The 23,492-nt window shown below is 41.5% G+C and overlaps 1 protein-coding gene across 1 annotated transcript in view; it reads left to right on the forward strand.

The window, feature by feature from the left end:
- Positions 1–23,492, forward strand: part of ATL2 (atlastin GTPase 2) — a 49,885-nt gene that overhangs the window by 18,493 nt on the left and 7,900 nt on the right. Inside the window, exons 2-9 of the mRNA XM_015415651.1 lie at positions 6,381–6,640; positions 11,542–11,676; positions 13,865–13,969; positions 16,335–16,385; positions 20,328–20,384; positions 20,862–20,954; positions 21,172–21,310; positions 22,184–22,311. Of these exons, the coding sequence (XP_015271137.1) occupies positions 6,381–6,640; positions 11,542–11,676; positions 13,865–13,969; positions 16,335–16,385; positions 20,328–20,384; positions 20,862–20,954; positions 21,172–21,310; positions 22,184–22,311 (968 nt within the window). The remainder of the gene's footprint in view (positions 1–6,380; positions 6,641–11,541; positions 11,677–13,864; positions 13,970–16,334; positions 16,386–20,327; positions 20,385–20,861; positions 20,955–21,171; positions 21,311–22,183; positions 22,312–23,492) is intronic.

The following is a 23,492-nucleotide window of genomic DNA, read 5'->3' on the forward strand; positions in this document are numbered from 1 at the left end:
AGCCGGGGAAAAGTGAACGACACCAAGCCTCCACCAGGGTGCCGATAGGCAGCCCCTCCCTTGAACTGATGTGTCCATATTTAGGGTTGATATAGGTGACTAGCACCCAAGAATTGTAAACCGCCCAGAGACCCCTACGGGGGTTAGGGCGGTATATCAAGTCGAATGATAAATAAAAATAAATAAGTAAAATAAATAAAAGCAAGAGGTAATAACAATTCCACAGAAACAAGAATATACCAACAAATATGGAAAATAAACCATGGCCTGCAGACTGGAAATGCTCAATCTACATTCCAGTTCTGAAAAAAAGAAGTTGTCAAAGACTGCAGCAACAAACAATCAGACTATCACTTTAATTTCTCACACAACTTATTTATGGTTATTTATTCAACTTATAGGCCTCCCTCCCCTGTACTGCAGGGCTCCGAGTGGGTCACAACATTCTTAAAAACATTCAAACATCAAATAATTCTATAACACCATAAATTCAATAAAATAACAACTCTGACACAGCTACCGTGTTTCCCCGAAAATAAGACACTGTCTTATATTTATTTTTTCTCAAGAAGACACACTAGGGCTTATACCACAAATGCATAGAAATCCTGCTAGGGCTTATTTTTTGGATAGGTCTTATTTTCGGGGAAACAGGGTAGTAGATATTTCTCCTCCTGGGGAAATATCCTGAGGTCCGCCTAATATGCAAAAGGGGAGAGAGGGAAAAGGGGGAGGAGGAAGGGAGGCCAATTTAAGATGGACAGACCGTTGCTGTCCTCAACCATAGGCCTAGTGAAACAACTCTATTTTGTAGGCCCTGCAGAACTGCACCAGAACTTGCAGGGCCCAGACCTCATCCAGCAGAACATTCCACCAGGCTGGGGCCAGGGTTGAAAAGGCCCTGTCTCTGATTGAGGACAGCTGGGCATTCTTTGGCCCAGGGATCACCAGAAGATTGTTATGACTGGAGCATAGTGCTCTTTAGGGGGCACACCAAGGGAGGCTGTCCTGGAGATATGCTGGTCCCAGGCCGTTTAGGGCTTTAAAGATCAACATAAAGCCTTGAACCTGATCTGGTATTTACTGAATCCAGTGCAGCTGGTGGAGCACCAGTTGGATATGGGCTTTGAAAGGTGTTCCATTGAGAACACGTGCAAAGAACACTGCATTCTGGACCAGCTGTAGTTTCAAGGGTAGCCCTGCATAGAGCGAGTTACAGTAGTCTAGCCTGGAGGTGACCAGTGCATGGATCACTATGGCTAAGTCAAGTAAAATGGTGCTCAGAATCTTACAAAGACTGTTACCATATGTGGAATGAGAAATGCCAGATGTTCAAGCTGGATTCAGAAAAGGAAGAGGCACTAGAGATCATGTTGCAAATTTATGTTGCTTACTGGAGCATATGAGAGAATTTCAGAAGAAAATCAGCTTGTGTTTCCTAGATTACAGCAAAGTTTTTGACTGTGTGGATCATGAAATCATGGTTGGTCTTAAATGGGTGTGCCACAACATCTGATTGTTTTGATGTGCAATCTGTACTGCAGACTGTAAGAACTGCTATTAGAACCGAACATGGAGAAACAGAATGGTTTCCAATTGGCAAACGTGTCTGATCAGGATCTATTTTATCTCCGTACCTCTTCATTCTGTGAGCAGAACGTATCATAAGGAAAGCTGAATTAGATTTAGATGAATGTGGAGAAAAAATAGGTGGAAGTTAAAATTCCTGAGCTAAGACAAAAATGTGTGAGCTGTGGACTTACATTTAGCTCCTCAAAAACATTATTATACCCTATTTTTCTTACATCGGCTCTGGAACAAAAGATTAAGGTACATCACTCTTACAAATGGGTTGAAGATTATTTTAAATATCTAGGGGTATGTATTCCACTAAACCTTAGTGAAAGATATTAATAAATTTAACTTCAGGAAATCCTTCTCAGAAATTAGGTTACAATTACACTCATGGCATTATAAATCCTTTTCATGGCCAGATTGAAATCACATAATAAAGAACTTTATAATGCCTAAATTTTTATTTCTTTTTCGATCTATTCCTATATAAGAACATAAGAGACGCCAATGTTGGATCAGGCCAAAGGCCCATCCAGTCCAACACTCTGTCACACAGTGGCCAAAAATACCAGGTGCTATCAGGAGGTCCACCAGTGGGGCCAGGACATTAGAAGCCCTCCCACTGTTGACCACCCCCCAAGCACCAAGAAAACAGAGCATCACTTGCCCCAGAGCCCCTATCTATACCTTGTGGCTAATAGCCACTGATGGACCTCTGCTCCATATGCTTATCTAATTCCCTTTTGAAGCCGTCCATGCTTGTAGCTGCCACCACTTCCTGTGGCAGTGAATTCCAAGTGTTAATCACTCTTTGGGTGAAGAAGTACTTCCTTTTATCCGTTCTAACCCGACAGCTCAGCAATTTCATGGAGTGCCCACGAGTTCTTGTATTGTGAGAAAGGGAGAAAAGTACCTCTTTCTCTACCTGCTCTTTCCCATGCATAATCTTATAAACCTCAATCATGTCACCCCTCAGTCATCATTTCTCCAAGCTAAAGAGCCCTAAGCGCCTTAACCGTTCCTCATAGGGAAAGTGTTCCAACCCTTTTATCATTCGAGTTGCTCTTTTCTGCACTTTTTCCAAAGCTATAATATCCTTTTTAAGGTGTGGTGACCAGAATTGCACACAGTATTCCAGATGAGGTCGCACCATTGATTTATATAGCGGCATTATGATATTGGCTGATCTGTTTACAATACCCTTCCTAATAATCCCCAGCATAGCATTGGCCTTCTTTATTGCAGTCACACACTGTCTCGACATTTTCAGTGAGTTATCTACTACAACTCCAAGATCTCTCTCTTGATCAGTCTCTGCCAGTTCAGACCCCATCAACGTGTATTTATAGTTAGGATTTTTGGCTCCAATGTGCATCACCTTGCACTTGGCCACATTGAACCCCATTTGCCATGTTGACGCCCACTCGCCCAACTTTGACAGATCCCTTTGGAGTGCCTCACAATCCTCACTGGTTTTCACCACCCTGAACAACTTCGTATCATCCGCAAATTTAGCCACTTCACTGCTTACTCCCAACTCCAAATCATTAATGAACAAGTTAAAAAGCAGTGGACCAAGTACTGATCCCTGTGGTACCCCACTGCTTACACCCCTCCACTGGGAGAACTGCCCATTTATACTCACTCTCTGTTTTCTATTAATTAGCCAGTTTTTGATCCATAAAAGGACTTGTCCTTTTATCCCATGATTTTTGAGCTTGCTTAGGAGCCTTTGATGAGGAACTTTATCAAAAGCTTTCTGGAAGTCAAGGTAAACAATATCTATTGGATCCCCCTTGTCCACATGTTTGTTCACCCCCTCAAAGAACATTAACAGGTTAGTGAGACAAGATCTTCCCTTACAGAACCCATGTTGAGTCTGCCTCAATAGGTTTTGTTCATCTATGTGCCTACTAATTCTTTCCTTAATAATGGTTTCCACCAATTTACCCGGTATCGACGTCAGACTGACTGGCCTGTAATTTCCCGGATCTCCTCTGGAACCCTTTTTAAAGATGGGAGTGACATTAGCTACCTTCCAGTCCTCAGGAATGGAGGCTGATTTTAAGGAGAGATTACATATTTTTGTCAGGAGATCCACAAGTTCACAATTGAGTTCTTTCAGAACTCTTGGATGTATGCCATCTGGGCCTGGTGATTTATCAGTTTTTAAGTTGTTTATCAGTTTTAGGACCTCCTCTCTCGTCACCTCAATCTGACTCAGGTCTTTCAACACCCCTCCCGAACTCAGCGGCTCTGGAGTGGGCAAGCACCTCTCATCTTCCACAGTGAAGACGGAGGCAAAAAATGCATTTAGCTTCTCAGCCATTTCCCTATCATCCTTCAGTACTCCTTTTACCCCTTGGTCATCCAAGGGCCCCACTGCCTCCCTGGCTGGTTTCCTGTTTCTAATGTATTTGAAGAAAGTTTTATTGTTGGTCTTTACATTTTTTGCTATATGCTCCTCATATTCCCTTTTTGCATGCCTGACCACAGACTTGCATTTTATTTGCCATAGCCTGTGTTCTGTTTTATCAGCCTCACTGTGACTAGCTTTCCACCGCTTAAAGGAATCCTTTTTACCTTTTACAGCTTCCATTACTTTGTTTGTTAACCATGTAGGCTTTTTCTTATACCTGTTTGTGCCTTTCCTAACCTGCGGAATATATTTTATTTGAGCTTCTAGAATTGTAGTTTTAAACAGTTTCCAAGCTTCCCCAATGGTTTTGACCCTTTCTACTTTTCCCTTCAGTTTCCTCCCCACATGTCCCCTCATATCAGAAAAATTACCCCTTTTAAAGTTAAAAGTGGTTGTGTGAGTCTTTTTGGCCAATTCCCTATTTGTACAAATGTTGAACTCAACAACATTATGATCACTGTTCCCAAGCGGTGCAATCACTTTTACATCTCTCACCAGGTCTTGAGTGTTACTTAGGACCAAATCAAGGATCGCCTCTCCCCTGGTAGGTTCCATGACCATCTGCTCCATAGCACAGTCATTTAGAGTGTCTAGAAACTCAATCTCTTTCTCTCGACTAGAACACATATTGACCCAATCAATGTGTGGGTAGTTAAAATCACCTATTACGACACAGTGTTTTTGTCTAGCTGCTATCTTTAATTCATTCATCATTTTATAATCCTCCTCTATCTTTTGATCCGGTGGGCGATAACAAACTCCCAGTGTTAAGTTTCCTTTTGGCCCCCCTATTTCAACCCACAGAACTTCAAGAAGCGAATCCAATTCTCTTAGCCTCTCGATCTTTCTGGACTTTATACCCTCTCTGACATACAGAGCCACCCCACCTCCAACCCTTCCCCCCCTATCCTTCCGATATAATATATAACCGGGAATCACCGTATCCCACTGATTTTCCTCATCCCACCAAGTTTCTGAAATACCCACAATGTCTATTTTTCCCTCTGACACCAAGCACTCCAACTCCCCGATTTTACCTCGGACACTTCGAGCATTTGTATAGAAACAGCTGTAATTTCCCATACTGGTTAAGCCTGCCACCTTCCTCTTGCAATCTCGAGACCTTGTCAGGCAGTCCATGTCACTAGCCATGGTCTCAGTGGACAATTTCAATCCACCTCCCTGTAGAAAAGCAACAGGTACCCCCTCATCTCTCTGAGATGAGCCAACCCGAACCAGAGACTTTTCATCTCCTGTCGGCTTTCCCCCAATATTCAGTTTAAAAACTGCTCTGCCACCTTTTTGATTTTAAGCGCCAGCAGCCTGGTTCCTTCTCGGGACATCTGGATGCTACGTCATGCTGGCTTCTAGGAATGGAGCACTCAGTAGTAGAAAGGATTACTCCGTGGCTCAGATCTTTAGCTTGTTCTTCACTGTGGTATTCTTCTGAATGATTGCCTTATATTTTTGTTTTCCCATTGGTCTTGGTGGTGCTCCTCACAGTCCAGGCCTTGACACCAGTGAAGTAATAACTCCTGTCTGTCATGCGCTTGTAGCCCAGTTGTTGCCAGGCCTGGAAAGGTTGGATACGCCTGTTCTAGAAGAATCTTTCTGCAGTTAAGCTAGTCACCAAAAGATTTAACATGGCACTTGCAGAAATATATAGAGGATACTAGTAATTACTTGGCAGTCCTTCAGCAAATGGCCAGTCAGGGATCAATATAATACAAGACTTGAAGTTAGTTCACAAGAGGAAGTCCAAATTTCTGTAACTGAGCAGGGGTGCTTGCATTCTCAGCAAATGTGCTATGGGATCAAATTTAGTAAGGTAAAACCAGCTTGAGAGATGTCATATGCAGGAGGGAATCTGCGCCTCATTTAGATGATACAGAGAGGGATCAACCTGGCAATATATGAGATTGTGGAAAACTTAGCAAGCAGGCTGAACATTTTTTGTCTTAGTTTTCCTGGCAGCCCTTAGCATGTATGATTATGGGTCTTGAAAGCAGTGCATTCTGTAGTCCTTTAATTAGCCATCAGACAACTAGTCTTTTGACACCGCCAACCTTGTTTTACTTTGTGGCTTTTAATGCATACTGAAATACCTGCTAGTTCAGTTGCTAAATGAAACAGGGAAAGCTGTTTCCCAGTTTCAAACAATATCTTAGATCTTATGATGAGGGTAAGTAAATTTCTGTGATGGAAAGCATAACTTATTTATGTAACTGTCCTAAAACTACCTGAGAAGTTGTCATTCTCAGTAAAGTTTTATGTTTCATCACTCTTAGCATATTTAAATCTTCTCTAATGTATTATATAGTGTTGTCAGCCTATGGTGTATACATTTGGAAATGTACATCTAATGTATTAAAATTTTATTTCCTAGGGGAAAATTATGTGGATGCAGAAGATAATGCCTTTTTGGATTTAGATGATGAGGTGGTTACAGAGAAGCCAGGTCCGATGCAGATTGTTCTTGCTCATGAAGATGATCATAACTTTGAACTGGATGAACCAGCATTGGAGAGAATCTTGCTTCAGGAACACATAAAAGATCTCAATATAGTTGTCGTTTCTGTAGCTGGTGCATTCCGTAAAGGCAAATCCTTTCTCTTGGACTTTATGCTTAGGTATATGTACAACCAGGTGAGTGTCTTAAAGGGTGGCTGTTCAAAATTAATTCAGTAATTTGAGCATAACTAGGTTTTATTGTAATTTTTAACAGTAGAAGGATTTCCTCTCCAGGTTTTTGACTTAGTGAATTAAACTTTATTGTTACGCTTTATGATCAGACCCTGGGACTGGAAAACTGTAGTTCTGGTATCAACAGCATTTTATATTTTCACAGTTGCTTATCTCTTATACTTAAACATTGTTGGTGGAGACCAATGTTCCCTCTAAGCTGTCCACAGTTGCTTATCTCTTAGACTTAAACATTGTTGGTGGAGACTTGTGCATATTTTCACTCTGACAATGAGGCTCCTTAGTGGGAACAACTGCTTGGGAGTTAGCTTAAAAATAGCTTTAATGTCAACATTAGTTTAAGCATATCTTGATTATTTAGGTGACTTACAACAGTATGTACCTCTGGTTAGTTTACTACTAGTTCTGAATGCATTCAGTAGAAAGTTAACTCCCAGTGATACATTCCAGATTGTAACATTTCAAAGTGGCCATTTTGATAGCTGAAAAATATAGCTATACTTCCTCTCTGTCTTATGAAGAAGTCTGTATGACTCAGTCTTTTACTGGACAGTTTATCATACCAGCTTCCTTTTTGAAGCAAAGTGGTTCTTTGTTCAGCATGAGATCTGCGGTATGTCTGAAACTTTTCCAAAAGGAAGGTGTAAGAATTCCTGTTACCTGCCTCAAAACATGTATTGATTATGGGTTACCTTAGGAATTAGTAACCTTTCTGTGTCTCTCTGAGAGTTTTACAGTTGTCAGTAAAATGATTTTCTGTTACCTGCCTCAAAAAATGTGTTGATTATGGGTTACCTTAAGAATTAGTAACCTTTCTGTGTCTCTAGAGTTTTACAGTTGTCAGTAAAATGATTTGCGTTCCATTCTTCATTACAGCATTTGAATATAGTTTTTCAGAACAGGGATTATCTGTTTTAATAGCTATGCTTACATTCCTTCCCTTGTGTAGCACAGAGATATTGCTAGTGGAAACCTTCAGTTCCAATTAATTGTTAACCTGGCATCTGTACAAGCTAGAATTTAACTCTTCTCTGCAACCTAGGATTCTAAACAGTAGTTACTTAGAACTGAAGTTTGTGGGAAAACTCCAGTTTGTCCAAGTGCCCAGTTTTGGACTTCACATGTTATTAGTAGAAGACTTTTCAGTCTACATGTCAGGGGGAAGAGGGATCATGCAAAAGTGGCCATTAACTAGGGTCATATTTTGTGACAGCTGGGTGCAGCCATAAAGGAACTGACCAGAAAGAGCTCAGTAGTGGAGCACATAATTGCATCAATCATGTTTTAATCGGAATATCTCCAGGTGACTGCAGGCAGCTGCTCAGGAAAGACTGTACATGTCAAAGTATGCATTAGTAAAGGTCTGATTCACTAGGCAGTGGCTGCTTAGATTGCTGCACCTATCAAGATTGTCTAGTTAGCTAACTCTGTGTTGTAGACCCACAGCAAGGGCAGCAGGGAATCAGTCTCCCGTGTTTCAGTGACTAGGGGGGCTGACATTACTTAGACAACATACTGAAAGGACTGGTGAAAAACCTGTGCCTCTGCTTCTAATAGTTTATGGCCTCTCTTGTGCACACAGAACCATTGTGAAGGTCTGTCAGAGGACACTTGTTTGTGTTCAACCCAAAAAGGTCCTATATGATGCAAGATCCTTTAGGCAAGGATCCTTTAGGATCTTTTCATCATTAATACAACTAGGAATTGACAGACAGATGGTTTTGTGTGTAATCTGCACAAGTTTAGGAGTTCACAAGGAATTGCAGTGTATGCAGGAACAATCTAGAAATTCCCCTCCAGGATTCTGTAAGCTCTCAGGAGCTTGAAAAATTAACTTCCCCATCTTTTTTTCCTCTTTAACTGTTTCTCAGCATTCTGTGGTCCTAGAGAATACTGAGTTCTCATCAGGCTTTTGGTGGCTGGATAGGTATGTTCTTTGGCTAATTTTACAAATTTACTTTTTTGCATACCTGTGGAGCTCCCTGAGTATGTAGACACCCCTACCTTGTCTGTGGGTGGGCTTTTTTGCTGCTTTTTGTCATTCATATAGGGGCCAACCACTTTACTACTAGATATGCTTATCAATTCTATTACTGCAACAAAGCCTTAGAAATATAATATCAACCTTCAAGGCTTTTGGACTTAAAGAAATATAAGGAATTGAAAGTGTTCCTAATCACATCAGTTGCTTGACCTGGCAAATATGCAAATACTGTTAAAGACTTCAAACTCATAAGTTAAAATCACATGGAGATACTCTACAGAAGATGCTGCTTAGTTAAATATCACACTAGCTGGCTTTAGACTGCTGGAAGTAAAAATATCTATAGCCATCCCGTATTGTCTTGGGTGCTAGTAGGACCAAGCCTGAGTTAAGTGTACTGGTCCCAAGTCAGTGCTAGCTGTTGCCTCTTCATGACCAGCTCTTGCGTAATTTTGAACTCTTCCTTTATGAATCCTTAAGATTGGTGGAGAAAATTACTGTGGATACAGAGGGGTGCGCTACAGATGCAGTACCTGTACATGGAGGACTGTGATGTTGTTCCCCTACTGAAATGAGTGCAGCTGTTATGACAAGATATGTGGGGAAATAGGAGATTAGCCCACAACTCCTAACTTCTCATTGTGCCTATACATATATTGGAGAGAGAACAACTCTGCTGGAATTAACACAACATTTTTATAGTGTGAATGGATCAAGCCCCATTTGTGCAGTAGAAATATTTTCAGGAAGAATACAAGAGGCAATATTCTGTAACTGAGGCCATTAACTAAAATACCTCCAGTGGGAGATGATTTGACTTTGCAGATTGTGTGTTTAATACAAGCACTTGTAACAAATGTTTGAGGGCCGGAATAGCCTGGGTGAAAGGGTACAATCAAAACTTCTTTTCACATTTCAGGCCCTGACCTGGATAGCCCAGGCAAGCCCAGTCTCGTCAGATCTTGGAAGCTAAGCAGGGCTGACCCTGGCAAGTAATTGGAAGGGAGACCTCCAAGGAATACCAGGGCTCCAGAAGCAGAGGCAGGCAATAAAGCCACCTCTCTGAAATGTCCAAACCCTGCTAGGAGTCGCCAGAAGTCACCGTGAATTCCAGGCATGCAAGTGTGTGTGCGTGCGCACACACAAAAAACCCTATAAAAAAACCCTTTCTATAAACAGTATACTTTGTGAGAATCCTGTCTTTCTAAGCTGATATGTTAGATTGTTACTTGTTATGAGAAGATTTCCCGAGCATCTCCTCCAGCTTGTTTCATAAAGGCAATTTGCAAAGTCCTTCCGCCTTTACATCTATACTAAAACTCTCTAAATTCTTGATATCTTCTTAGACGTTCACTGCAGCCCAATCTTCTTCCATCGAAAGGAATAGAACCGCTAGTCTTAAGCCTCTTTCGCTCTGGTCTCGGGGTCCAGTGGCTTCTCAAAGGTTTCTTGATTATGAAGGGTACCTCCAGCTCCTTTTTTCCAGTAAACTTTAAGATGACACTTTCTAAGCACACACGCAGAGAAGAAGTCAAATCCTTGTACATTTCTCCTGTTTCTCTTATACTTTTTCTTCTTTTCTCATTGAGATCACTGCTTAATTTAGTGTCTATCTCATTCGCTTTGAGAGCCCTCAATTCCATTTTTTCTCCACTCGCCTCCCGGAGCTGCCGAGACACAAATTGTTGATTTATCTTGGCCAGCTGCTGGTTAATACCAACAAGTTGCTCCAAGATTGGCTTGATGGCTTCTGCTACTAGTGCAGTGAAGTCAACTTCCCTTCTTCTCCTCAGAGTTTTCGCCATCTTTTTTTTTTTTTAAATCTGCCGTTTCAACGTTTTAGTTTCAATAAAGTCTCTTTCTTCCTGGCTCTGCAAATCGTATACGCTGTTAAAAGCTCATGGAAATCTCCCACAACAGGCTTACTCGCTTGCAAATAAAGTCTTTCAGAAGTATCAGTTTACAACTGTCTTTCTCCCCCTCCCCTCTTCCATTTATGTGAACGCGTCAAAGAGGCACCCCCTCCAATCGCTTAAAGGATTTTGGGGGGGGGGATTTCGCTTCATGTATCCGTTTACAATAATTTCTCTCTCCCTCCCCCTCCTTGTTTATGCAAATGCATTGAGAGGTGTCCCTCTCTCAGCATGCTATCGCTCAGAAAGTTTTTCCTTTGAGGGGGAGGGGTTTTTCTCTTCTGAAGACAAATCGCTAATTTTCACTCACAGTTCGCTCCTTAACTCACATTCATTGTCGGTCTTATCTTGACCTCGCTCTTAATCGCTCCTCCGCTAGATCTCCTGTGCCTGATCAGGTTGACACAGCTTGTGGCCTTGCTAAGAGGACGCAGTCAGCGAGGGGGACCGTCAGGGCGGAGGGGAGCCTCCATTCCCCTGCCATTAGCAGGAAAAGAGGCTCACCCTCAAAGCCCTATGGCTTCGAAGTTCTCCCTGAATTCCCATGGAAGCCCAGAGCAATCTGCGCCTCTCCCCCTCTCTGCTGTGTGGTACACCTCCCCAGAGAGCTGGGAAAGGCGTCTGCCATCGTTGTGTCGTTGACCCTGCCTCCACATTTCTCAACTTCATCTAGATTTATTTGAACTTTAAGGTGGTAAGGTCAGTGTTCTTAAGTAAGTGTAACCAAAAATGTCCAGCTGTTGAGGAAAGTTTAGAAATATAGTAGAATGAAGTGAATGTTCCAAGATCACCCTCAATTTTAACTGGTATTGGAGGCCATCAGAATTGAAACTTCATCTTTGAATTAAATATGCTGTTGCCATGTTAGTCCAAGAACTACACATACAGCTGTAAAATTGCCTAAAAGAGCCCCTTACCTCGCTAAATAAATATGTAACTTCTTACAGAATTCATCCTCTTGGATAGGAGGAAACCATGATCCCTTGACTGGGTTTACGTGGAGAGGAGGATGTGAAAGAGAGACAACTGGCATACAGATTTGGAGTGAAGTGTTTGTAATTGACAAGCCCAATGGCACAAAGGTAAAGTTTAATTACTTGTTTGTTGTTATTTTATTTGTTTAAGGTCAGCCTTTCCCACTGATACTCAAGGCAGATTACATAATATAAGAGAGATCAAGATGGGTAGCCGTGTTTGTCTGTAGCAGTAGAAAAAAGGAAAAATCCAGTAGCACTTTAAAGTCTAGCAAATTTGTATCAAAGGTATGAGCTTTTGTGAGTCACTTGCCCTGCTACAAATTTTGTTAAGTCTTTAAGGTGCTGCTGGAATCTTACTCTTTTCTACTGCTGCATAATATAAGTCAGTTTGATCAATAGGATAAGGAGACATGCTCTCCTGAACAATTCTGTTATGCATAGTTTGTGGCCCTGTTGATGTCCAGGTCTGCACTGAATAATAAAAAAGTCAATTCAACATGAAATGTCTACATTAATTCTGTTTTGGCTTTTGAAACCTGGCAAATAGACAAATATATACCTTGCAGATACTGAATAGAGAGCTAAAGACTTGTTGATATCTGGATAAAAAGTTCCAGATACTGAATAGAGATCTAAAGACTTGTTGATATCTGGATAAAAAGGTATAATTCTTCTTAGTATCTTAACATTCTGAAAACCCCTTTGAAGGGATCAAAGTGCCAAGGTAATTGGAGTCCAGGGGATATTTGCAACAAAGTTGCCCAATTGGCAGTTGGCATTTAAAGTTGCAAAATCAGTTAACTCTGGACTCTTGATGAGATTGGTATATTGTATTGTCAGTAATTCTCAAGGAAATGCAGGCAGTAGAATTGGCTGCCTCTCATTTAAAGAGAAGTTCCTCTAAAGATTGTTTTGGAGTGTGAGGCCTGTGTATAACTCTCTGGCTTGCCTAGGTGTGTTGGCTTCTATATGTCCACGGCAGTGCTTAATACACCATTAGTCTGAGAATTGCAAACAGAGTCCTTTTTCCTTTATCTACAATGTTCTAGGCTCAAAATCCTAACTTGATTCAGAGTATGCATGCACACCTACTGTGTTCAGCATCATACATTTCCCACTGTCCTTGGCTGTAATGTAACCATGTAAATACCTGCTGGTATGTTATCAGTCTTTTCGTTTACCCATCCCTCTGTCTTTGGCATTCCACAGGAAGCCTTTAGTTGATTTGGCTCCCAAATGGCTTGGTTCATGATTAAGTGATGGGAGGGAACCAGCACATGAGGTAAAAGCAAGATTAAAACATTGCTGTACAGCAACATTTTGACCCAATACACACTTGGATAGGTAGGAGTTACATTCTTACTAGTAAGAAGCTGTGTTTTAGTCTGGACCATGATCTTTGGCAGGGGTGGCCAAACTTTCTTAACATAAGTGCCACATAGAATAAATGTCAGATGTTTCAGAGCTGCAAGACATGAACAAATATTACACGTTTTTATTGGAAAATATACAAATTTCCTTTTTATTAACATTAAATGAGACTGCCCAAAATAATAACAAAATGGGTAAAAGCAAATAATGATATTTATTTGTCCAATGATATTTGTTTGCTAATGATATTTAGATTCCCCAGTTGCCCTGCTGGGAGTCGTACTATATGTGTGAAAGAGCCCACAGTTTGGCCACCCCTAATCTATGGAAACAAGTCTACTGTTCACATTTTTCTTATGTGTATATGATGAGGAAACGTAAGTACTATAATCACATAGCTGGATGCCTTAAGTAATCCTAACAGTAAAATTTGTAGTAGTATCACAGCAGTGCAATGATGTACTTATTAACACTTATCAAGACTATATTGGATTAGATCCCTACCAATCCATTCCACCAGCACACGAACTTCCTCTATTTGAAAAGCCTCCTGTATTAACAGAAAGCTTTTTGGGAGGAACATTCCAGTGGAAAAGACAGTAGGAGCCAACACAAGCCAACACAACTAACCTATGGCGTTAGTACATCATTGAGTGTTGTGAATTGGTGCATATATTGATAGCTTTTAGTTCACTGTTCTAGATCAGAGCGTATTCCCAGGCTTTGGGGGCAGATCGTGTTTTTTGTTTTATTTATTTCCTAATTCTTAACTTCTCCGTAGACCGCTAGTAAAAGGTTGATCTAGATGGCTGTATAGATACTTTCTCTCAATTTAGTTGCCTGCAGAAACCAAGAAACTTCAGTACAGTTAATGAGAACAGCTTTCAATTGATTCTGCTTTCTTAAAAACCTTGTTTTCTAGGTTGCTGTATTACTAATGGATACCCAAGGTGCCTTTGATAGCCAATCAACTATCAAAGACTGTGCAACTGTATTTGCTCTGAGCACCATGACAAGTTCAGTCCAGGTAAGGTTAGCTATTCTAAGAGGTGACAGTCCTTAAATTGGCTTCCCAAGGGCTGTTGCTTCAAAATGCGTCTTTGGCTTGCAAATCAGATAGGCAAAACACATGTTCAGTTTGCTTAGTTTGTTTGTTTTTTTTTTTTCTGTAGTGCTGGTAAACTCTCTCTCTCTCCTGCTGCAGTTTTAAGAGGACATAACAATCAGAAACATTTAAGGACCACCTCATATAGGACCCATCTGATGATGTGTTAGGGGCATTAAGAACCTTGCATTATAATATATAGTCTCTTAAAGATGGTAATTGCTATTTTACTATGTAATGTTAGTGTAGGTTCATGATCTGAAATTTAGGTTAATTAAGTTATTCCATTGAGAACATGCTCATGGCAAGAATTTGTAGCCTTTCTAGAATAACACCACATTTTATACATAATACCTCCTTACCCTGGAAATTTTCTTATGACCTGGGAAGCAGTGTGCCAGTGTACGCTTCTCTGGCACCTCACAATTCACTCCTGAAGGGCAAATTCAGTAATATGTTAAGACATCTGAGACATTTACAACACAGTGAACACAAATGTGATCATGCTTGGTCTCCGGGAAGCAATAGGATTGGGAAGGTACTTCAGTGACCTAATTTGAGATGTTACATCAAAATTCATGACAATCTACTGTTTAAAGAAAGTGTGGAACTTGTTGTCCTTCAATGTTTGCATCAACATGTTTTCTAATATTCCTGGTTTTTCCCATTCATGCTAGTTATTGAATATAAGATGAAGGCTTTCCACTGCATGATTTTGCCACAGCCATATTGGCCAAAAAGATTACGTATTTATTTACTTGTAGTCTGCCTTTCTCACAGAGACTGAAGGCAAATCACACAATATGAAACAATGTAACCAGAAAGCATAATACAGCTAGGATTACAAAAGTTAGAAAAGCAATGCAGAAGGGAAAAGTGTCATATAAGGTAACAAACAATGCAGGAAATGGAATCACAAAAGTAGAAAATACAGTAAGAGAACTACACTAAACTCTGGAATAGGTTACCTTCCTGTTCTTCCTTTTATAAAAAATAATATCCTGAACCACTCCATTATACTATATCCCTGTTCCTCTTATAAAAACACTACCCATAACATTCTGTTGCACAGTCTGCTGAGTGGTAGAAGTGCAAGAGACTTCCTGGTCTCCTCAGGCTAGCCATTCCACAAGGTGGCAGCCACAACTGTGAGTGCACGTGTACATTAATGAGTGTCAGCCTTGCCTAGCTCAGGCTGTGGTGGTGTACTAGCTGTGCTAAAATCTGGATGTGTATCCAAACATTTGAAAATAATGCAGTGTAAATGGATGATACTTGTATTTTGTTGTATCTGACAGCACTTGAAAGTAGCAAGCTGAAACTTGTACTTGCCAGCTGTGTTGCCCCTCTCCCAGAAGATGGATAGGGTCTTGTTTTGCAATTAAACTGAGATTTGGAGGCTCTTGGAGTGCCTCAAGCCAAAGTACTGCCTGAAACTTGGAAGGAGCTTGTCCCTTCTGTTGTACTGCGCCCGGCATTAGATTGTGACATGTGACAGTTGGTGTGGCAGTTACTGTTCCTTCTTATGAGGATGAGGCTGCTTTTGTAACTGCTGGAGGCTCCATGGGTACTGGGATGGCTTGTAGTTGCTTGCTGCCAAAACAAATGAGTCAGCTGATGTCTCTGTTATGGCTTTATCCCACCCTTCCTCCATGAACTCAGGGCTGCAAGGTTCTCCCTTCTTTATTTTATCCCTGCAGCAGTTCTGTGAGTTAAATTAATCTAAGAGAATTACTTGCACAAGGTCATCCAGCCAATTTCATAGCAGAGTAGGAATTTGAATAAAAGTCTCCCTAATCCTAGTTCAGCATTAACCACAACACCTCATTGGCTCTGTTGCCTGAGGCTTGGTGGAAACCCTTCCTTATGTTGCTTTTTTTCTTCTCCATAGGCCTCTCATAGTCTTAAGAAAGGGGTGGGGAAGCAGATTGGGAGCCACTGTTGCTACAAGCGCAGTTTTATTTCCTCCAGCATCACCCTGTTACCATCTCAGGGTGCACAAGGAGGTGATTTAACAGGGTGCTTGCTGCTGCTGAGGAATTGTAGAATACTGGAATCTAATTTATGCCTGCAGTTCCTGATCCAGCAAATACATAACAGCCTTAGATGGATTGGGACAAAACTCTTGCATACCAGCTGTTCTCTTAAAGAGATGTGTTTCCATTTTTGTTGCCAAATGTTCCCTCTGGAATTTGATGCAGAAAGACCTAATCTAAGGTTACCTATTCAGTAACTGATTTAGTGCGACCTCACCAATGTGTATTGTCTAATCCAACATGTTTTGTAGGTATACAACTTATCACAGAACATCCAAGAAGATGATCTTCAGCATTTACAGGTAAATATTTCTGGCATGCTTACTAGCTTTCTGTTACACTATTTGGATGTAGAATTCAGATTGGTATTCTGTGTTGGCATTTAACGGGTCACATAGGTTGAGTTAAATCCCATTCTCCATTGAGCACGAGCAGAAAGAGCTCCTGTGTATGGGGAGTGGGTGATACTTCCTTCAGAGGCAGCATCTTCTGCTTGCTTTTGGGAGGGAGGCTTGGGTTTTTTACACACAGTACTTGTTTATAACAGCCTGTTTTGCTAAAGCCACTGTAGGGACTGTAGAACATGTAGTACAGGCTTTTTCTTGCCTTAGTTATGTTAATTTAAAAGCACCAGATCAGGTTCAAGGTTTTGGTTTTGACCTTTAAGGCCCTTAGTGGTTAGGGACCTACATACCTTCAGGACTGCCTCTCCCACTATGCCCCTGGAAGAGCACTACGCCCAGGAAATAAGAACTTGCTGGTGGTCCCCGGCCTGAGAGAAGTCCGCCTGTCCTCGACCAGGGCCAGGGCAGGTAGAACGCTCTGTCAGAAGGCATCCGTGCCCTGTGAGAGGAGTTACCTTTCTGCAGGGCATGTAAAACAGAGATGTTCCGCTGGGCCTTTGGTTGAGGACAGCAGTGGGGTGCTCTTTGACACTCCCATACATTTCCCCATCCCTTGTAACCCCTCCCCCCAGAGAGGCTGGGGACCTGGAATTTCCCCCCGCCATCCTGTTGATTGTATATATATACTGTTTTATCTATTGATACTTATTGGTTGTTTTAGCTTAGTTTTAAATTGGGATATTGTGTACTATTTTATTGTCAGCTGCCCTGAGCCCTACTTGTAGGGAAGGGTGGCCTAGCATTATTGGAATATACGGTTGTCTGAGCCATTTTATAAATCTTGCTCATTAACTCTGTTCCAATGTTTATTAATATGTTTTAGGAGGATTTTAAATGATTATATTATGTTTATTTATGTACTTGTGCGAGTTGCCCTGAGCCTGTCTTGGCAGGGAGGGTGAGATACAAACTGAATAAAATAAATAAATAGCTAATCCAATTTAATAAGTAAATAATGGCATACATTCTTGGCTAATTGTCTTAGAATTCAGAGTTGCGTGGTCTCTGAACCTGAAGCCTTGGATCCTACACCTTTTTTCCACTCCTGCTTCCTTTGTCTATCATGGAGGCAGTCTTCCACTATGGAGCATGTATTCCTCAGGCAGTAGACATGTCTGCTTCTGCAAGACCAGTGTCTTCTAGGGGGCTATAAAATGCCTAGTATGAGAGAAGCTGCCTCTGCAGCAGATGAAGAAAATGTGAACCAAAACAAGGTGCAAAATCCAAGCTGGATGCTCCATTTAACCAGTTGTGGCCATTGATGGACCAATCCTCCTTGCTTTAGAATGGAATAAACACATTCAGTCTGAAGCAGTGACTATTACTACGTCATGTGGCATTGAGAGGTATAATTTCCTTTGAACTTAAGTCCCACCATGCTCTTTCTTGATCATTCTGGCTGCCCTTGTCTGCATCTCCCCCCTCCCCCCCCGGCATCTGTTAGCTGTACAATATCCTGTAGATAGAATTCAAAATGTTGCTACATCATAGACTTATTCAGGGGCACTATAGTACTTGCTGTTATTTATTTATTTATTTTATTTCCTTGAATCTATATCCCACCCTCCCCACAAAGCAGGGCCAGGGTGGGTTCCAACCTATAATAACCTGCTAAGTGCGGATTTACATCATAAAAACAGAATAACAAAATACATACAATAAATACAATAAAATAAGTACAAGACTAATACTTTAAAATAAATTATACTTCAGCAGACACATAAGAGCAACTCATCGGGGGGAGGCCAGATTGAATTGGGTACCCGCTGCCTTAACTGAAGGCCTGGCAGAAGAGCTCTGTCTTGCAAGCCCTGAGGAACTGTACAAGCTCTCGCAGGGCCCTAATTTCTGATGGGAGCTCATTCCACCAGGCAGGGGCCAGGGTTGAAAAAGCCCTGGCCCTAGTTGAGGCAAGTCAGATATCCCTAGGGCCAGGGACCATCAGCAGATGTCAATTTGAAGAGTGCAATGCCCTCTGGGGCTCATATGGGGAGAGGCGGTCTCGAAGATATGCAGGCCCCTGGCCGTATAGGGCTTTAAAGGTAAGAACCAGCACCTTGAAACAGATCCGGTATTCAATAGACAGTCAGTGCAGTTCACACAGCACTGGACAGATGTGGGCCCACACAGGCAGCGACATCAATACCCGTGCTGCTGCATTCTGCACCAGCTGCAATTTCCAGAGCAGAGTCAAGGGCAGCCCTACGTAGAGATGATTAACAATCTAGCCTGGAAGTGACCATTGCATGGATGACTGCAGCCGGGTCACGGGGGGTGAGATACGGGGCCAACTGCCTGACCCGCCTCAGATGGAAAAAGGCTGATCTGGCTGTGGCAGTGACCTGGGCCTCCATAGACAATGAGGCCTCCAGGAACACTCCCAGGTGCTTTGCTTTTGGCGCTGGCACCAACTGGGCCCCTGCAAAGGCTGGGAGCCCGATGCCCAATCCTGGCCCCCCATGGCCCAGGTTGAGGACCTCCATCTTCAATGGATTACACTTCAGTCTGCTCTGCTGTAACCAACCAGGTGTGGCAATGCCCTGCCCAGATGTTTAGGGGCAGAGCCCAGGTGGCCATCCATTAGCAGGTAGAGCTGGGTGTCATCAGTGTACTGGTGACAGCCCAGCCCATATCTCCGAATAATCTGGGCAAGGAGGCACATATAGATATTGAATAGCATTGGAGAAAGAATTGCACCCTGTGGCACCCCACATTCAAGTGGGTGTTGCCAAGACAACTCCTCCCCCCAGTGCCACCCTCCGTCCCTGACCTTGAAAAAAGGAGGCCAACCACTGTACCTAATAACTGTTCCTAATAACTCCTAATCTTTAATTCAGTTATCCAACATGACTCCAAAGACGTTTTTCCTGGTCAGTCACTGCTAGTTTGGTCCTATCAACATACCCCCCAGTGCCACCCTCCGTCCCTGACCGTGAAAAAAGGAGGCCAACCACTGTACCGTTAGTCCCTGTATCCCTTTCCTAATAACTCCTAATCTTTAATTCAGTTATCCAACATGACTCCAAAGACGTTTTTCCTGGTCAGTCACTGCTAGTTTGGTCCTATCAACATATTTGTGAAATTAGTTTTTTTTATATAAAGAGGAGGCTTTATACCCCACTTTTCTCTACCTTAAGGAGTCTCAAAGTGGTTTACACTCTCCTTCCCTTCCTCTCCCCACAGCAGGCACCTTTGTGAGGTAGGTGGGGTGAGAGAGCTCTGAGAGTACTGTGATTGGCCCAAGGTAACCCAGGTGACCCAGCAGACTTTATACGGAAGAGTGGGGAATCAAATCTGGTTCTCTAGATTAGAGACTGCAGTTCTTAACCACTGGCTCTCTCATTGATCCGGCCCTGTTGTACATCACCACACAGCTTACAAACTGCCTAACCCAAAATGCTGTGTGTAGTTAGGCATCGGTTGTGGTTTCTGCCATCAGGTGAAATGCTCAGTGATAACTGGGCAGTATTAAGAAACTGTACTTTAAATCTTGAATTTTGGTGGTGCAAGGTTAACAGGAAAATGTTCATCCTCTTACATAAGATTATTATGTCCAACTCCCAGCATGTAAATAAAATATCCACATGCTTGTGCCGGGTACAAACTGGGGGGAAGTTTGTACAAATATGGAACAGCCCACAGGTTTGCACAAAAATCCAATAGTGAAAGAAGTTATAGGTGAGAAAGTGGAGGTGAGATGGGATTCCCCTGTAAGTGTTGTGGGCCACCACTTGTCTAACTTAATGAGCAAGTACTTGAAATTCAGTGCTAAGAGGAATGTGCTGCAGTGCTACTTTTTTGAGTTCTCTGAATGCCGTTCTTAATGGTTTCGCTTAATAGTTGTTCACAGAGTACGGAAGGCTAGCTATGGAAGAAATTTACCAAAAGCCATTTCAGGTAATGCTATGATTCCTGCTACAGTCGGTTTTGTTTTTTTGTTTTATTATTTTTTTGCGATAGTAACATGTTGTAGTAGAATCAGATAAGCATTAAATGTAGAGTGTGCTAACTTCCAAGTGGTATATGAGGTGGCTTGCATCTTCCTTTTGCAGAGTGTACATCAGGGAGCCATGATTTGCCCTAGGTCCCTGACTTGTTTTTGTAGTATGTAGTCCACTTCAGCACTTTTTAGATGTTCCTAAATGATTAATATTAATAGACCAAGCCAGTTTGAATTGATTTATAGATTGTAACCCAAAACTGTCTTTATTTTGAGTACATCTGTGCCCATATAACTAAATGTACTACTAGTATAGAATTCTTTCAGAATTGAATTTAAGTCTTGATTTGCATTCAGTTTTTTCTTTCTGTATGATTACCAACACTGTTTTTTCCAGAAGTTATTTATTTTATTTCTGTGTATATCCCATATAGACACTAATGTTCTTAATTAGAGATTGGAGCTATCCTTATGAACATCCATATGGCTTAGAAGGAGGAAGACAGTTTCTAGAAAAGAGGTTGCAGGTAAGCTACATTTTGTACTAAATCCATATTACTTGCTGCATATAGAAGAATGTATTATGTGTGTTGGTAGAAAAGTTTAATTGAAAAGACATAAATTGTTTTGAATTAAAAGGCTTTTAATAATGGCTTAAACTTTAAAACATTAATATTTGATATAATAAACTGCAGTGCAAATGGAATCTCGCTTTCATTTTCTGAAAAGTATGTTTCCACTTAGGTAAAGCTCCATCAGCATGAAGAGCTTCAGAATGTGAGGAGGCATATTCACTCATGTTTCTGTAATCTTGGCTGTTTCCTGTTGCCGCACCCTGGTCTTAAAGTTGCGACTAATCCAAGTTTCGATGGGAGGTTAAATGGTAGGAGGTTTTCTATTAGTGGCTTTGATATATCACTGTCCTGGGTCTGTGCAGAGACTGTACTTGAATGTGAGTGCACTGGAGGTAGTGAAAGATGACAGACTTAAACGTACACAGTTCTATAATAACTGTACAGATCTCTTCTTGATGGGAGGGACAGGATGCTTTTTGGAGGGTGCAGGGTTTGTTTCCCCTACTAAAGAATATTTGAGCAATTCTAGTCAGAGGTACAATTGATATACTAAAATAGCAGATGTGTTATGATTTGGTATTGAATAGTCATATGTGATACTCTGAACAATGAAGCTTCTCTCCTTAAATAATTATTAAGCAATAAAAGTCAATTTCCCTTTAGACTGGTCATTAAATGCTGCAAAGAGTTTGAGCACACTGGCAGCCTTAAAACTCTGCCCCATTAGCAAAAAACCTTCGGCTGTGTCTTCACTCACTTTGAGAATTTATCTCATATTTGTAATACATGGCTATGTAATATCTTAAAGATCAGCCTCTATGCACTCTCCAGGAAGGTTTATCAGTCAGAACAAACTTGACCCAAGTACCCATCATCAAACACTTGTATTAAGTGACTGAATTTTTTTGTGAACACTTGTGCCTGAGAAACCTAGGTCCAAACATATGCAGCATTTTGATAAACTGATACAGCAAAGGATGATTTTACTCCTTCTGGCTGCCTCTAGAAGAATAACTTGTTAACTCATAATTTAATGCTTTTAAGGTGTTACCTTTTATTTGTGGATATCTAGTTTGAGTTGACATATTTCAAATGTTAAGCTTCTTTGCTGAAACTGAAGAGGAGATTCATGTTAACTGCAAAAAAACTTGCACCTCCTGTTCTGTGACTAATTCCGATAGACATTGATGAAGACTTTAAGAGCGAGCTACAGAATCTGGTTCCATTGCTGCTTGCCCCTGAAAATCTGGTAGAAAAAGAGATCAGTGGCTCGAAGGTGACTTGTAGAGACCTTGTGCAGTATTTTAAGGTAGGCAAATAACTTGTGATCATTGATCAGCTCTTCTATAGAACATCTTTGAAGCAGGATCACTCTGTTGTAAGACTCCTGTGGGTTGTGAACCTGAAGTTGAACCCTGTTGTGTGAGCAAGGCCCACTGAGATCCTTGAGTCTTCATAGTGCATAGTTTGGCATATTACTGCCAGGCTATTCAAAAGCAAGATGATTTTTCCAGTGTCCTAGCTTTATGCTGTTCTGTTCTTGTAACTCTCCTGTTGCCACAGTGAAGAACTTGCCATCCTGCTTTGCAACCCCACAAGATTCCAAGTATACTTAAGTAATTGCTGAGGTTTTCAGTACAAGTGTATTACATGGCTCTTCTAGCATACCCATTTGTATTCTCTGGCTTGGATTTAGTAGATAATTTCTGTGAATGAACTGGCAGGTGGGGTTTTTTGCCCATTCTCCCCCTCACTGCAGACTTCCGCTGTCCCTCTGCTGTTCCTTGGGGTCCCCAGGGGGACATTTGGACTGCAGCAAGAAGGCAGAAGCAGGGAAGTCCTTATCCACTGATGGACATTCTTTCCATCAACAAATCACCACTGCATCCAAGACTTCAATTATATCTAGTTCTTACCCTGTATTATGCCATATTTGTAAAATTATGCTATGATGAAAAGTAGTTTTCAGTTGTCATTGGCATGTCACAACCTCAGTTCCTTCATCTGCAGGTTGCTATTCTTGAAGTAACGGTAGTCCCATCTGCTAAACTGAAACATTCCTTTATCTAATGGGATATAACAAAAGTAGACAGAATTTCTGTCCTGAAGCCTGAGCATGCTTACTCAGAACTAAGCATTGAGTTCAGTGGGGCTTAGAATCTTGTAAACAAATCTATGATGGTAGCCTTAAAAGTACCTTCCTAAACAGAGTTCCATCTTTCTGTTAAAGTCAAGTGGCTTAGAAGGTGTAACTCTGCTTAGGATGGCATTGCATTTGTGGTATAGTGCTTGGAGATTGGATGCCTGCTGTTTTATGCAAGTTCTTCTGAACAGGCAGAGGGGAAGGGTGGTGTGTGATGAGGTGGAATTCACCTTGCCGTAGATCATTATTTGTAAAACACAACTATGGGTGAATAGAGGTTCTTCAAGAAGGATGTCAGACATGACTTAATGCTGTAAGAAGTGTCACTTTAATCCTTGTAAAACCAC

The sequence above is a fragment of the Gekko japonicus genome, unplaced genomic scaffold (genome assembly GCF_001447785.1).
Source record: "Gekko japonicus isolate JY-2015 unplaced genomic scaffold, Gekko_japonicus_V1.1 scaffold3282, whole genome shotgun sequence".
NCBI classification, from domain to species: domain Eukaryota; kingdom Metazoa; phylum Chordata; class Lepidosauria; order Squamata; family Gekkonidae; genus Gekko; species Gekko japonicus.